This window comes from Phacochoerus africanus, chromosome 4 (genome assembly GCF_016906955.1).
Source record: "Phacochoerus africanus isolate WHEZ1 chromosome 4, ROS_Pafr_v1, whole genome shotgun sequence".
Taxonomy (NCBI): domain Eukaryota; kingdom Metazoa; phylum Chordata; class Mammalia; order Artiodactyla; family Suidae; genus Phacochoerus; species Phacochoerus africanus.
In genome coordinates this window covers 16,330,164-16,346,901 of record NC_062547.1, presented here as the reverse complement: position 1 = coordinate 16,346,901, position 16,738 = coordinate 16,330,164, and the positions used below count along the sequence as shown (strand labels likewise).

The window sequence follows — 16,738 nt, the reverse complement described above, 5'->3', positions numbered from 1 at the left end:
GTAGGAAAGGTAAGAAGCATGAAAACAAAAGATAGTACATGAACTTGGTACAATCCAAATGAAATTTTGTTTGCATGAAATTTCATTACATGTTCCATCTTCAGATTTCGATCCCACTACAACATACATCAGTCAGCCAATGCTTCTTTCTTGTACTTGTGTGATATGCAAAGGATGATTCAACCTACCTGAGAAGTGAAAAGTGAGGAAATGTGATCTAGACTATAGCGGCTGTTCTCAGTGCTCACCAACTGGAAAACGCAGAACTGTTAAAACAAGAGATAATTTAGTACTTGAAATAACCAACATGCTATTTTCCTAAGCAAGACTCATCAGCATTCAGAAATCAATTTTGGTAAAATATTTGTTGCATTTACCATCTTCATCATTTTTAAGTGTACCATTTAGTAGGACTAGGTACAGCCATACTGTTGTGTGACCGATCTCCAAAACTGTTTTCATTTTTCAAAACAGACATTTTCTGTTCTGACAGTGGAATTAAATACTAAACATGAATTATTTTATGGAGTTTATTATTATTTTTTGTCTTTTTAGGGCCGTACCCACAGCATATAGAGATTCCCAGGCTGGGGGTCAAATGATAGCCACTGGCCTACACATGCCACAGCCACAGCAATGTCAGATCCAAGCTGCACCTGTGACCTACAACACAGCTCATAGCAATGATGGATGCTTAACCCACTAAGCGAGGCCAGGGATTGAACCTGCATCCTCATGGATGCTAGTCAGATTTGTTTCTGCTGAGCCATGACGGGAACTGGCCTCATTCAAGGTTCTAAGGATTTGGCATTGCAGTGAGCTGTGCTGCAGGCCACAGGCATGGCTTGGATTACAGCTCCAATTTGACCCCCAGTCTGGGAACCTCCATATGCTCTACGTGTAGCCCCTAAAAAGTAAAAATAAACAAAAACATATCAAACTCAAAAACAGTATTTTTTAAATCAATACTTTAATAAGTCCACATAGAAATTCACTCACTGCCTTGATTAAATCCTTCTTATGTAGGATATTTAGACAGAAGCAATGTCTAGACCATGCAAAATAGATGAAACAGTTACTCCATCTCAAGTTACAATGATCCAATGTTATTTTATCCCATGCGTATAACTGCTCATGTCACTGAAAGACCATAGCAGCAAATAAATGGGAAGAAAAGAATAACATTTGATAGATAATATTAAAAAAAAATTGGGGGGGGGGTGCCCACAGCATGTGGAAATTTCCAGGCCAGGTATTGAACCCAAGCCACAATAGTGACCTGAGCTGCTGCAGTGACAATGGTGAGCCCTTAATCTGCTGCACCATGAGAGAATTCCTCAAATAATTTTTTGAAAAAGTAAATGCAGGAGTTCCCGTCGTGGCGCAGTGGTTAACGAATCCGACTAGGAACCATGAGGTTGCGGGTTCCATCCCTGGCCTTGCTCAGTGCGTTAAGGATCCGGCGTTGCTGTGAGCTGTGGTGTAGGTTGCAGACACGGCTCGGATCCCACACTGCTGTGGCTCTGGCGTAGGCTGGTGGCTACAGCTCCGATTCGACCCCTGGCCTGGGAACCTCCATATGCTGCAGGAGCAGCCCAAGAAATGGCAAAAAATAAATAAATAAATAAAATAAATGCACAATAAATTGATAAAAATGATGATGAGTCTGTCCTTATAACGTAAGCAACTATTCACAAGGAAGTACTAAAAGAAAAATATACAGTGAGAATCCTTTTGAGAGAAAAATAGGCGTGTATAAAATATGAGATATACATGTAGTTCTCATATTCATCCTAGCCTAGGCTAGAGCTCTATGTTACAAGCTGCATATCTCAACCAGTAAGTGGAACATCAATCAATTTACCACAATGGGAACTCCTCTTTTAATTGCTAATCTGTTCCAGACTGATACTTATGCAGGATCCGAGCTGTGTCTGCGACCTATACCACACAGCTCAAGGCAACGCTGGATCCTTAACACACTGGGTTAGGTAAGGGATTGAACCCGCATCTTCATGGGTACTAGTCAGGTTCGTTAACCACTGAGCCATGATGGGAACTCCCAGACTGACACTTTTATAAAATACAGAAACCTTGCATATGGATGTATGTGGCAATGTCAAGTCACTATAAAAGCAGGGGGTCAGTGAGGTGAAAACTCTTTTCGTAATAATACTACACTATTTGCTCTTTTCACTGTGTTAATATTTGCACTGATAATGCAAAACCAATGGTGGTAAAATTATCGGTGTCTTAATGTGAATTGAAGCAGTGGCACCAAACTGCATACTCTTTCGTGATAAAAACACTCAACAAACCAAGGATAGAGAACTCCCTCAAAACAACAAAGGGCATTAATGAAAAATGCACAGCTAACAGCACACTCCATGGTGAAACACGAAGAGCTTTCTCTCTTAGATCAGGAACAAGATAGGATGTCAACTCTTTTCCCTTCTATTCAACACTGTACTGGAGGATCTATCCAAGCCAATTAAAAAAAAAAAAAAAAAAAGCCATCCAGATTGGAAAGTATGTAGTAAAAACTATCTTTATTTGTATGTGATAGTGGCCTGTAAATAGAAGGTCCCAAGGATCCCACTATAACACTGTTAGAACTAATAAAAGAGTTCAGTAGGGTTGCAGGAATCGAGTCAGTGTAAAAAAAATTAATTACATTTCTATAGACCCCCAATGAGCAACCTGAAGTGAAATTAAGAACATAACTTCATTTACAATAGTATCAAAAGGAATAAAATACATAGGAATAAAAAACCTGCAAAACTTATACTCTGGAGTTCCCGTTGTAGCTCAGTGGTTAACAAATCTGAATACCACCCATGACATTGTGGGTTCAATCCCTGGCCTCACTCAGTGGGTTAAGGATCTGGCGTTGCCATAAAAAGCAAATAAATAAATAAATAATAAAAAATTAAAAAAAAATAAAGGCAATCTAAATAAATGGAAAAGCATCCCATGTTCATGGACCAGAAAACAATATTGACAAGATGCGGGAGTTCCTGTCGGGCTCAGCAGAAACGAATCTGACTAGCATCCATGAGAACAGAGGTTTGATCCCTGGCCTCACTCAGTGGGTTAAGGATCTGGTATTGCTATGAGATGTGGTGTTGGCCAGTGGCTACAGCTCTGATTCGACCCCTAGCCTGGGAACCTCCATATGCCTCGGGTGCAGCCCTAAAAAGACAGATACACACACACACACATTTGTCTTTAAGATGGCAATATTCCAATATGATTTACAGAGCCAACAAATATCTATCAGAATCTGTGAAGTAATAATGTATGTATATATTGGCCTCTGGCTCCTGACACTGAGCTCCTAAAACTCTTGCAGTCTCCTGAGTGATAGGGGTGCCATGATCATCTTTTGTTCTAATACTTGGTCTTTGACCCTGGTTCCTGACATAGAGCTCCTAAGTCCCTCTGATTTCCCTGGGTGACAGGAATGCTTTTTATTCCAATGAGGTGACTCCAGAAGAGCTTCAGGATGGGGGCTGGTTACCAGAAACACTAAGCCTGATTAGACGTTCGAACATTTCAGCCCTCGCCTCGTCCTTTGGAAAGTGAAGAAAGGTCAGAAACTTAGTTAAAACCCTTCATGCCTATGTGATGACGCCTCCGCAAAAAGCCCTATGGTATGGGGCTTGGAGAGCTTCTAGATTGGTGAACACAGCCCCATGCTGGGAGGGTGGTGTGCCTTGACACCACGGGACACCTCTGGACCTTGCCCTACGTACCTCTTCATCATTTATCACACAGTAAACCAGTAAATGGAAGTGACGGTTTCTCTGAGTTCCATGGGCCATTCTAACGAATTACTGAGCCCAAGGAAGGGGTTGTGGAATGGACCAAGAACCCAAGGTGAGAAGTGTCTCCATGTTTGGGAATAGCCTGGCTTAGGGTAACGAGCATGAGCAGGGTGGGTGGGTATCCACACACACAGAAGGTCTGGTGCAGTGTGAAAACTCAAGCAAGATGAGGAGTGTCCAACAGAGTGGCAGCCTGCACTGGGACTAGAGTCCAAGTAGGTAGGGGGCGGGGGGTGGGGGGGTGTCCACTGCATGGTGGTGGACTCAAGCAGACTGAGCCCAAACAGCGCAAGGAGAGCATCCCATGTGGAAGGGCAACCTGAAGTGGAAAGCCCAACAGGAGTGAGGAAGGCACCCAAACAAGCAGTACCCAGCACGGGGAATCAGAGCCCCCACAGGTGAGGACAAACCCTACCTCAGTGGAATGCTATTAGGATTTTCTTTTTGGTAATAGCTACGCTCACAATGTATGGAAGGTCCCAGGCCAAGGACAAATATAATACAGCTGACCTACAATACAGCTGTAGCAACACTGGACCTTAACCCACTGCAACACACCAGGGATCCAACCAATGCCACCACAGAAACAATGGCAGATCCTTAATCCACTGCGTCACGGCAGGAACTCTAGAATGTTATTAGGAGTAAATGGATGATATGTGTAGTGTGTGAACCCAGAGTAAGCATAGTTCAAGTCTTTGCTATTAAGGTACAAAAAAAGGCCTGCCACTGTGCCAGAGACACAACAAATGGCTGTGTCTTAGACAATGTGCCATTATACTGTATTCTAAATACCTCATTGACAAACAACAGCTAGTGTTTGGATGATGAGCAAAATCTTTTCTAAATGTCCCCTCCACCACTACATTAACACCTACATTCCTTTCACAACTCCATTCTTTCACCCAGACTTTCAAATTGGCTTGTTCTTGTTTAGTTCTGATTAAACTTTCCCTTCATATTCTTTTAACTCTCTACTTTCTTTCATCCTGACTTTTATTTTTCTTTTTTGTCTTTTGTCTTTTTAGGGCCGCACCCGCAGCATATGGAGGTTCCCAGGCTAGGGGTCTAATCGGAGCTGCTGCCACTGGCCTACACCAGGGCCACAGCAATGCCAAATCCGAGCCGCATCTGCGACGGCAACGCCAGATCCTTAACCCACTGAGCAAGGCCAGGAATTGAACCTGCAACCTCATGGTTCCTAGTCAGATTCGTTTTCGATGTGCCACGATGGGAACTCCATCCTGACTTTTGGTTCAAGTTCTTTAAAATCACATATTAGCACAAAACCTATCACCTCCTGGGAAACAACACAGGAAGAGCTTAAGGAGACTCAGGGAGTCTATGGCTACTTCCCCACATCACTACACACAGAACAACTTGACACGTGTCTTATTTGTTTCATACCTGTCCTCGCTTTGGTGCATGCATGTATATCCCTAGGTAGAGGCCCATGGAAGGGGAATAAGCCAGTCGCAATTTGTGTCCGGTCCCAGCAGTGAGCCGAAGATCTTTATTCACAGGGACATACTCCAGCATGTCAGCTACCATCAGGCACATCTGGTCCTGCCCAAGAAAAGAATTAATAAGTAGTGCTAAAGAACATTCAGGATAGAAAAACAAACTCCTTCCCTTTTTATTTATTTTTTGGGGTGTGAGCACGTCTACAACATACAGAAGTTCCTAGGCCAGGGACTGAACCTGTGCCACAGCAGTGACAATGTCGGATCCTTAACCCACTGAGCCAGTGGTACAGCCATTATACCTAGCACTGAAGGGCTATTCTATATGGGTTTTTTTTAAGGGCTGAGATGAATCCGATGAATCTCTTGAATCTGATAGGTAAAATTGCTATTTTGTTGGTGAATCTTGAGAACTATTTTATCAACTCGCATTTTAAAAACAATTTGTTCCTCAGTGAAGAGTATACTTTGTACCACTTTCCTTTCCTAAAAAAATCATATAATTTTCTTTCTTTTTCTCTTTTTAGGGCCACATCTGCAGCATATGGAAGTTCCCAGACTAGGGGTCAAATTGGAGCAGCCATAGCAATGCAGGATCCAAGCCGCATCTGTGACCTACATTGCAGCTTGCAGCAACACCAGATCCTTAACCCACTGAGCAAGGCCAGGGATTGAACCCTCATTCCCATGGACACTATGTCAGGTTTTTTTTTTTGTCTTTTGTCTTTACAGGGCTACACCCGAAGCATATGGAGGTTCCCAGGCTAGGGGTTTAATCAGAGCTGTTGTTGCTGGTCTACGCCACAGCCACAGCAGATCTGAGCCGTGTCTGCAACCTACACTACAGTGCACGGCAATGCCGGATCCTTAACCCACTGAGCGAGGCCAGGGATGGAACCTGAAACCTCATGGTTCCTAGTCAGATTCGTTTCCACTGTGCCATGACAGGAACTCCTACGTCAGGTTCTTAACCCCCTAGGCCACGATGGGAACTCCAGGACTCATAATTTTCAAAATAAAAATACAGAAAGGGGAGAAATATATGAAAAATATGTTAAATCAATCTGTCTGAACCAGTTTGATCTGGTTTCCAAACTAAGGGATCTGATAATCAAGAGGAAGCAAGATTTACTTTAAATCTCTTATAATTCACAATCCTATTTTAACTTACAGTAATTATAAAGGTACCATTTACCTTATAAGACCACATTCGTAGTTTATGATCTTGACACAGAGCAAAGATGAAGGCGTCGTGCTCGACACAGTGAACAGCAAGACTCAGGGGACGATCTGAAGGCCCCTGATCACCTCTAAAAACATAAGGCCAACTTTCAGTCTTACTGTTGCAAGTTATCTGATCATTTGAATTTACAATTTAAGAAATAAAACAAAATTACAAATGCACACTCTTAACAGAAAGAGTGCGGCTTTTTTAGGGCCACACTTGTAAGCATTTGGAAGTTCCCAGGCCAGGGATCGAATAAGAGCTGCAGTTGCTAACCTACACCGCAGCCACAGCAATGCAGGATCTGAGCCGCCTCTGCAAGCTACACCACAGCTCATAGCAACACCAGATCTTTAACCCACCGATCAAGGCCAGGGATCAAACCCACATCCTCATAGATACTAGTTGGGCTCTTGACCTGCTGAGCCACAATAGGAAATTCCCAGGAGCAGGAGTTTATAGGCTGTATAACTACTATATTTTGATTCTGATTTATAACCAATTACTACGATAAACTTTAAAAGACTACATATACATCAATGGAATACTATTCTAGTCATCAAACTTTCTGCTTATAGTATTACATGAAATTGGGTGTGGTAAGTGAGAGCAGAGCACTCAACCTGGACATTGTGAGAGAAGTACAGTAAGCCAGTTTCTGTGGTCAAGATGTCTAGTCCCAAACAAAGTGGGCTCTTCTCAGATGGAATGTGATGTTGGGAAGACCCTTCTCCTTTCCAACACGGTTTATCTGCCCTGGCATAAGACTGGAAGCACTTTTAGGTGCTGATCAGTGCAAAAAGATTAAATTACCAGGCCCTCTGATTTAGTGACCAGAGACCACTCACCTGATAGCTGTTGGCATCCAGCCTATAAGCAGCCGCTGCATTACTGAACTCTGTTTCAGCTCTACAACTGACACCATTCCTATAAGATTGAAAACAGACCAATGTTCTCCAAGACAACTCTTGATCACACTTAGTGAAACCCAAAGGCAAGAAGGATGCAACCATGAACACGGAATTTATGACAGGTGACAGGTTTCTACATTTCTAAAGTAAAGAAGTCTTAGGCTGTATCTCTCCACATATTAACACACTGAAAACATTTTGAATCATTATGGATCAGTAAAAACAGCATTTTTCTATTTGTCAGGGAAATTTTTGCTATTTACAAACTATAATTCATATTTGCTGCTCGGAAGAATCACTTCATTCCTTCTGAAAGAAACACTGGGTACCTTTCATGTGCTAGGCACAGTTCTAGGTGCTGTAGACACAGCAGTAAATGCAGCAAATTAAAACACTCCTGTCTTCATGGAACTTGCATTGCATTGGGAGGAAGGGCGAAGCAGAGATAGTTAACAAATTAAGTGGAATGTCAATAAGTAGAGAAAAATAAAAGACAAGAAAGTGTACAGTGAATGTTGGGCCAGGGCAGGGGGGTTGTTGCAATTTTTAGAAAGAGGTCAGGGAAGGCCCCAGTGAAGCGACAGTGAGTAAGGACATAAAGGAGTTGAGAGAATGAGCCACACTGCTAGCCGGGGAAAGACTATTCCCTGCAAAAGCCCTGGGGTAGATGTGCCCGCTATGTTCAAAGAACTGCAAGGAGGCATGTGGTTGGTTCAGAGAAGCAGAGGGGAAAGAATAAGAAGATGAGGTTAGAGAAGCAGCAGGGTGTCACCATAAGGACTTGAGATTTATTTGGAGTGAGATGAAGAACAGCTCTGATTTGAGGGCTTTGAGCAGTGGTTTAAATGTATTGGTCTACTCAAGAAGTTTCTGCAGGAGGATAAGGACAGATCTGGGGAGATGTTTAGGAAGCAGATGTAATAACCCAGGTAAGAGGAGTGGTGACCTGGAACAGGGTATCAGCACTGAACTTCCTTGGTTGAGTTAACTTTTTTAAGTTAACAGTACCTCAGGCTAAAGGCAGATAACAAGTCAACTCATCTCTACTAAGGCCTTAGCACAGGCTGTCTTACAGTTACCTGTTTTCCCATATTCAATAAGCTATACAGTTCCTCATCCACTGTGTGAAATCCCACCCTCTTGGAAAAAAAACAGGGACTTGGTAAACTATCAGGGACTCACTAGGCAAGCACTAATGAATGACCACTTTAGGGTGGTACAGAAGCAGTTTCTGCCTTGGACTTCTAACATCTGTTTTAATGTCAATATTCCTTTGTTTAAAATTAAAGCCAAGCTCAGTTCCCATTCTTACCAGGTACGTCATAAGGAGGTAGTTTAAGCACAAAGATTCCCCCCGAAGCAGACGGGAGAGCAAACAGAGCCTCCCCATCATTGCTAAGCCAGGCTGCAGATGTGGTGGAATTAGGAGAGAGTCCAGGTGCTGCTGGAATTAACTGATAGTTGTATGGATCCCTGAAATCAAATTTTCCGATGTCGGTGAATACTGACTGCATCTGACTTTCAATTACCAACTCCTGTGGAGTGATTATAAAGAAAAATCTGTTAAACCAAAATAATGAGCTGTATTTTACTCAGTTCCTCTCAACTGCTACAAGTTTTTAAAGCAAAAAAAATTGTTGAGCTTAAAAAGAAAGCTATTCTTTTTTTTTTTTTTTTTGTCTTTTTAGGGCCAAGTCCCCAGGCTAGGGATAGAATTGGAGCTGTAGCTGTTGACCTAAGCCACAGCCACAGCCATAGCCACGTGGGATCCAAGGGATCCAAGCGGTGTCTGTGACCTACACCAAAGCTCACCACAACACCAGATCCTTAACCCACTGAGTGAGGCCAAGGATGGAACCCTCGTTCTGCGTGGCTACTAGTCAGATTCATTTTCTGTTGAGCCACAATGGGAACTCCAAGAAAGCTATTCTTTTTAATGAAAACTGTTTTTTCAACTTAAAATGGGCCCGATTATTTTATTTAATTAATTAATTAATTATTTTTTCATTTGTGGCCACCCCGAGGCATATGGATTCCCCAGGCCAGGGATCATATCCAAGCCAGTCTCAACCAATGGCAGATCCCCAGCTCACTGTAATGGGTTGGGGATCAAACCCACGTCCCAGTGCTCCCAAGATGCTGCCAATCCTGATGCACCACAGTGGAAACTCCTGTCCGATTATTTTAAATAGTAACTATGAAAGGATACTTGGTTAGTGCTAGCAAGGAATCCAAGTTTCTTTCAATTCCAAAGGACACTGCTCTAGGAGTTCCCGTAGTGGCTCAGCAGGTTATGAACTCGACTAGTATCCACGAGGATAAGGGTTTGATCCCTGGCCTGGCTCAGTGGGTTAAGGATCTGGCTTTGCCGTGTGCTACAGTGTAGGTCAGAGATGTGGCTGTTCAGATCCCACTGCCTAGGCCAGCAGCTGCAGCTCTGACTCGACCCCTAGCCTGGGAACTTCCACATGTCGTACATGCAGCCCTAAAAAGCAAATAAAAATAAAAAATAAAATAAAATAAATAAGTAGGAGTTCCCATCGTGGTGCAGTGGAAACGAATCCAACTAAGAACCTTGAGGTTGTGGGTTTGATCCCTGGCCTTGCTCAGTGGTTTAAGGTTCTGGCGTTGCCATGAGCTGTGGTATAGGTAACAGATGCAGCTCGGATCTGGCATTGCTGTGGCTGTTGCGTTGTCCAGCAGCTGTAGCTCTGATTCGACCCCTAGCCTGGGAATCTCCATATGCTGTGGGTGTGGCCCTAAAAAGACAAGACCAAAAATAAATAAATAAAATAAAATAAAACAAAGGACACTGCTCTAGCACTAAATTTGTGACCATCAGAGTTAACTTGGAAATAGAAGACATTCTACTTAACCAACTTACACTCCTATACATCCGGGAAGGGTGTGGCAAAAGTAACCTGTGCACTGTTTGATTGGTTAATATCAAGAGTATCACATGATTCTGAGTCTCAGCGACATGAACCCCTCCGGGTAAGAGGCTGCAATTTTGGAATTTGAGGCGAACTGCATTATTTAACAGATTTACGTCCAGTGACTCTTCTACCAGCTCCAGTGTATCTCCAGAGGTCTTCCTATTAAAAAAAATAATAAAAAAAAATTTTTTAAACATTTGTTTAAAAAGTTTATGCCTTTCTTTCTGATTATTGCATTGATATGTTTTGCAATAGTTTCCAGGGGAACTCTCCCAACTTAGAAACTACTGGAGTTCCTGTAGTGGCGCAGTGGTAAACGAATCCGACTAGGAACCATGAGGTTGTGGGTTCAATCCCTGCCCTTGCTCAGTGGGTTAATGATCCGGCGTTGCCGTGAGCTGTGGTGTAGGTTGCAGATGCGGCTCAGATCCCGCGTTGCTGTGGCTCTGGTGTAGGCCAGTGGCTACAGCTCCGATTGGACCCCTAGCCTGGGAACTCCACATGCTGCGAGAGCGGCCCAAGAAAATGGCAAAAAGACAAAAATAAAATAAAAATTAAAAAAGAAAAAAAAAAACAACTACTGAACAAACTCAGACCAATTTTGACATTCCAAACCATCAAACTATATAGTATACAAAACACAGCATTATACAAAATTCAAATTATATGATTCCCTGTTAAACAGAGCCATTTCCAAACTTGATAGACCTTTCTTTTTTGTCTTTTTAGGGCGGCACCCATAGTAAATGGAGGTTCCCAGGCTAGGGTTCTAATTGGAGCTACAGCTGCTGGCCTACACCACACAGCAACACCAGATCCAAGGTATGTCTACAACCTACACTGCAGCTCATGGCAATGGTGGATCCCCAACCCACTGAGCGAGGCCAGGGATTGAACCTTATGGATACTAGTCAGATTCATTTCCACTGAGCCACAATGGGAACCCCATGATAAACTACTTTTTAAGAACTAATTAAACTGTAATGAAAATTCACCCACACACTCTCATTACTTACGGTATAATGTGGCCTCCATGTATTGTCAAACAACAGTGACCTTAATATAAGTGGGCATTTCCCCTTCTATAGCTTCTTCCTGATAGGATGCAGGGCAGACTCTTCTTCGGGCACAGCTCTGCCATGTGGTGGCTTTGGAATCATAGAAAGCACCATGCTGGGCAGACCCTAACTTCCCATCACCTCATCTACCATACGACCTGAATTCATTTTCTCGGTGATCTCCTTCAATATGACAGCTTTTTTTTCTTCTTCTCCAATTTCTATGGCCAAACCCTTGGTATGTGGAAATTCCTGGGCCAGGGACTGAATTCGAGCTGCAGCTGGATTCGCAGCTGTGGCAACATTGGATTCTTTAACCCACTGTGTCAGGCCAGGGATTGAACCTATGTTCCCAGCGCTACTGGAGCCACTGCAGTCAGATTCTTAACCCACTGAGCCACAGCGGGAATTCCAGAACACCAGCTTTAAATGCCGTCTAATGCCAGTGATTCCTCAAACTAAACCTGCCCAAAACAGAATTCCTAGACACAGCAAACCCGGCGGGGGGGAGGGGGGGAGTATGAAGTACCTGCTTCATCTGCATTCTTTTCCAACTTTTTAATAGCATCTCTATACCTTCCATTTGTTTTTTATATTCTCTCCCCCCACCCTTTAGGGCTATACCTGTGGCATATGGAAGTTCCTGAGCTAGGGGTCAAATTGGAGCTACAGCTGCCGACCTACACCACAGTCACAGTAATTCCAGATCTGAGCTGCATCTGCAACCTACCCTGGAACCTTAACCCTCTGAGTGGTCAGGGATCAAACCTACATCCTCCTGGATATCAGCTGGGTTCTTAACCCACTGAGCCACAACAGGAACTCCTATACCTTCCATTTGTTTAAGCCAAAAACCTGGGGCTCACCCTTGCATCTTCTCTTTCTATATACCCTACATCCGATCCAACAGTAAATTCTAACAAATTCTCCTTTAAAAACATATCCACAATCAGAACATTTCTCACTGCCTCTACCAATACCAACCCCAGTCTAAGCCATTTTTTGTCTGGATTGTGACACCAACCTCCAATTGGTCTCCTGCTCCCGTCTTTACCTGCTACACTGTTCTCAACACAGCAGCCAAGCAACCTTTTAAAAACACAGTTTAGGAGTTCCCATTGTGGCTCATGGGTTAAGAATCTAACACAGGCTCTGTGAGGATGCAGATTCGATCCCTGACCTTGTTCAGTAGGATAAAGATCTGGCATTGCCGCAAGCTGTGGTTCAGATCTAGTGGCTGTGGCTGGATGTGGCTGTGGCATATGCTGGCGGTTTCAGCTCTGATCTGACCCCTAGCCTAAGAACTTCCATATGATGCAGGTGTGGCTATAAAAAGAAAAAAAAAAATTACAGCTTATACCATGCCATTTCTGTATTTAAAACCCTCCGACCTCACTCAGAGTAAAAGTCAAAAACCTTAAAATAGCTGACAAAGCCCTAATCCGGCCCTTGGCAGCCTTATTCCTCTAACATTTATTCTCTCAGCTGCAGTCGTGTAGCTCCTTACCATTCTCTGAAAACAACACATAAGCTCCTGTCTCAGAATTTTTGCACTTTTTGTACCTTTTTCTTGGAAGGTTCTACCTAAAATTCTCATCCTGCAGATATTCTTACTTTCTCTGCTCAAATGTCAACTTATCACTGGCTCTTGCCTGAATACCCTACATGAAACACTAAACATAATAATTCCCTTCTTCTTCCCTTGCTTCCCTGTTCTCTATTCGACTTATCCCCTGACAAACTATATTGGGTTTTTTTTCTTTTTGTCTTTTTTAGGGCCATACCCGCGGCATGTGGAGGTTCCCAGTTTGGGGTCTAACCAGAGCTGTAGTCACTGGCCTACGCCACAGCCACATGGGATCCGAGCTGCGTCTGAGACTTACACCACAGCTCATGGCAACGTCCAGACCCTTAAGCCACTGAATGAGGCCAGGGATCAAACCCACAACCTCATGGTTCCTAGTCAGATTCGTTTCTGCTGTGCCACGATGGTAACTCTTATATTGGGTTTTTTGGTTTTTGTTGTTGATTGCCTGCCCCTCCACCAGAGGAGGGGCTGTCTGCTTTGTTTCCTGCTATGTCCCCAGTCCTAAACATTGACTGGAACATACTAGGCACTCAAAAATATTTCTTAAGTAAATGAGTTTTGTATCTCTAACACAGGTCTTTCTTCTAAGCCTATAAATTTCAATGATTACTGGACATTGCCAAACAGCTACTACACAGATACTTCAATAGTATGTCTAAAAGAATTATTTACATCTCTTCCAAACCCATATTCCATATCTCAGTATCTGGTTAGTCACATGGGAAACCAGGGAGTTGTCCTTGCTCCCTTTTTCCCTCACCATTCTGTACCCCATATTCAGTCCACTACCAGGTCCTAATGAAGCTACTTTCTAAGTGTATCTTTTTTTTTTTTCTTTTGGCTGTGCCCAAGGCATGTGGATGTTCCCGAGCCAGGGAATGAATCCACACCACAGCAGTGACAACTGCTGGATACTTAACCTGCTAAGCCACATGGGAACCCGGGGGCCTGTCAAGAACTCCACGTGTGTCTTGAGTCCATCTAATTCTCTTTCCCTAGCCACTCCCACAACCAGCATATCTTACTTGGTTCACCATGAAAGCAAATTCCTTCATACTGTACCCATCCAATCCAAGTCTACTTTCCACAAAGTAGACTGATTATTTTAAAGTGTGACTATGACCATGTTAATAACACTTTAAGACTCTCCAATGACTGCTCAATGTACTTAGGATAAAAATCCCAAGTCCCTGAAAAGGACCTGAGGGTTCTTCTTGATCTGAGTCCTGCTTACCTCCCTAGTCTCAGCATCACTCATATCACTTTCCATTTTGCCCAATGCACTTATGTCGCACAGAGCTTCAGTCAGTTCTTCAAATTTGTCAAGTTCTTTCCACCTTGTGGACTCTCCATTTGGTGATCCCACTTGCTGAACTGCTCTCTCTCCCAACTCCATGCCTAGCTAACCTTTCCTCCTTCAGATGAAATGTGACTTACTTCAGGCCTTCCCAGACACGCCAATTACATCTGATTTTCCCATTAGCTTCTCATACTTTTCCTCTGAGGGAAGTATGAAAAATTTCATTTACATACTTATGTGGGGTCATTAGCTTAATGGCGTTTTGGGGGTCACACCTGAGGCATGTAGAAGATCCCCAGCCAGGGAAAGAATCTGTGTCACAGCAGCAACTTGGGCTGTTGCAGTGACAATGCCAGATCCTTAACCTGTTGCACTACAAGGGAACTCCAGCTTAATGTCTTTTTCCTTCTCAAAACTGCCCCACGAAAGATGTGTCCACATCTATTCTTACACTACTATATCTTGCAGGATGAAAATGGAGACTTTGTTCATCCCTGCACTCCTAGAACACCTACCAGTGCTTGACATGTAAAAACTCAAGATTAATTTGTAGAATGAAGGAAGCTTAAAGCACTATAAAAATATAACGGGTTCATGCTTAGAACTGATCTTTGGGGCTTTACCCTCGAAGCTACATTTCTTCTTTTTAGTGCTGCCAGGGAGGGCACCTCTTCCAGAACTCTGTGCCTGCTTAATTTTCCACTGACTCAGATATCAATAGGAAACAGTCTTTCTCTTTTCCTGTCTATAACCACTTCGGAGAATAAACGACACCTTGGGAACAGTCACGAAAATTCGGCCGCCAAACAAAACGCCCTTTCGGGAGATTTGACAAACACAGCACTTACCAATGAATGAACCTGTTTCTGGTGACGGAGAACAACTTGCCACTTTCCACGTAGTAGAAGCCTCCCGCGCTCTCACTGTATTTCACAGCTCCGGCCACTGCATTTGCAGTTCCTGCAAAAGAAGAGTGGTCACCCTTGCACACGTGGTTCTCAGGGGATGACACGGACTGAGGGCGCTGAGAAAGCAGAGGGTGAAAGACTGAAAATCCATGCAAAAAGGGGAAGAAAACAGAAAGAAGTAGAACACTAATGAAGCTCTGAATCAGGGGGTGGAGGCATGTGGGCTCAGGAAGATGAACTGGAGGTCAGAGATTTAGGGATCCACGGGAAGATCCCGAGGGCAGGAACTGCATCGTGCCCTACTGGATGCTTCCGTACCAATGTCGCAAACTGCGAATTCCCGAAAGTGCCTTGGCCTTTCGCGCTCAGCTCCGCTGAGCTCCACGAAGCTCCGTTCCATGGCTCCCGCCGCCGCCATCTTCCCGCCGCCGCTGCCGCGAGGCCCGACGGGACACCAGCCCAGACGGGCGGCTGTCGTCACTTCCGGGGGCGGAGCAAGCACAGATGCGGACAGGTGAAGAAACCCGGAAAGGTCTAGGGCCTGTCCGACCCACCGTTGTAAGGCTTCCACCGAGCTGGCCGGAGACAGGGTGGGCAAGGAGGAAGCCAGATGAGAAGGAGGCAGGGGGAGCTTGCAGGATCTACCTGCGGGAACCTTTGCGTGTCCGGCCAGGAAGCCCCAAGGGGCGGTGCCATTTTCCCGGCGGCCTCAGGGAAGGGGGCGGAGCCGGGTTTGTTTCCATTTTAAAAACTCCGGCGCGGGCAGCCGGCTGGGCAGAGCCTCCAGGGAGGGGCGAGGTCCTAGGAGGCTACGCAGATAGGCGCCATCTGCTGGATTTCGAGCTTTTGATCGCCTCTCCTTGCTTCCCCGTGTCACTCAGTGAATCTCCGCCTGGTCTCCTTTTCTTCACCTTTCAGCGACGTGGGTTGGGGGCGGAGTGAAGGGCAGAGTGGCCTTTTGTGTTGGGTTTTTTCGAGAGACTGTATTCGTGTATTCTTGTATAATGAAGCATAATATGGGTTTTTTTTTTTTTTTTTTGCTATTTCTTGGGCCGCTCCTGCGGCATATGGAGGTTCCCAGGCTAGGGGCTGAATCGGAGCTGCAGCCACCGGCCTAAGCCAGAGCCACAGCAACGCAGGATCCGAGCCGCGTCTGCAACCTAAACCACAGCTCACGGCAACGCCGGATCCTTAACCCACTGAGCAAGGGCAGGGACCGAACCTGCAACCTCATGGTTCCTAGTCGGATTCGTTAACCACTGCGCCACGACGGGAACTCCCAGCATAATGTGTTTAATTAAACATTGATGCAGTTACCTGCTTGAATCCCCTAAATGCTACTCACTTGCATACGTGAAAAAAATTTCCTTTATCTTCCATTTGTGATCTGTTTGGAAGGTCTTGTGCTTTACCTGCATTTAGGGCAGAGTAGATGCTGGATTTGGAGGAAAATGCCAGTCTTCAAGGGGAAAGTTAGTCTAAATATCATGTATCAACATGAGAGATTAAAGACGACCACAAA

The 16,738-nt window shown here is 44.3% G+C and overlaps 1 protein-coding gene and 1 non-coding gene across 2 annotated transcripts in view; both read right to left on the bottom strand.

The window, feature by feature from the left end:
• Positions 1 to 15,781, bottom strand: part of NUP160 (nucleoporin 160) — a 49,322-nt gene extending 33,541 nt beyond the window's left edge. Inside the window, exons 1-8 of the mRNA XM_047775712.1 lie at positions 15,535 to 15,781; positions 15,157 to 15,268; positions 10,311 to 10,521; positions 8,739 to 8,961; positions 7,364 to 7,442; positions 6,486 to 6,600; positions 5,235 to 5,393; positions 189 to 266 (exon numbers count right to left, since the gene is read on the bottom strand). Coding sequence (XP_047631668.1) covers positions 189 to 266; positions 5,235 to 5,393; positions 6,486 to 6,600; positions 7,364 to 7,442; positions 8,739 to 8,961; positions 10,311 to 10,521; positions 15,157 to 15,268; positions 15,535 to 15,634 — 1,077 coding nt within the window. The 5' untranslated portion in view covers positions 15,635 to 15,781. The remainder of the gene's footprint in view (positions 1 to 188; positions 267 to 5,234; positions 5,394 to 6,485; positions 6,601 to 7,363; positions 7,443 to 8,738; positions 8,962 to 10,310; positions 10,522 to 15,156; positions 15,269 to 15,534) is intronic.
• LOC125126595 (small nucleolar RNA SNORA20) lies at positions 1,043 to 1,172 on the bottom strand. Its single transcript, XR_007134700.1, has one exon. It is a non-coding gene; the product is annotated as a small nucleolar RNA SNORA20 (small nucleolar RNA).
• Positions 15,782 to 16,738: the final 957 nt, after the last annotated feature.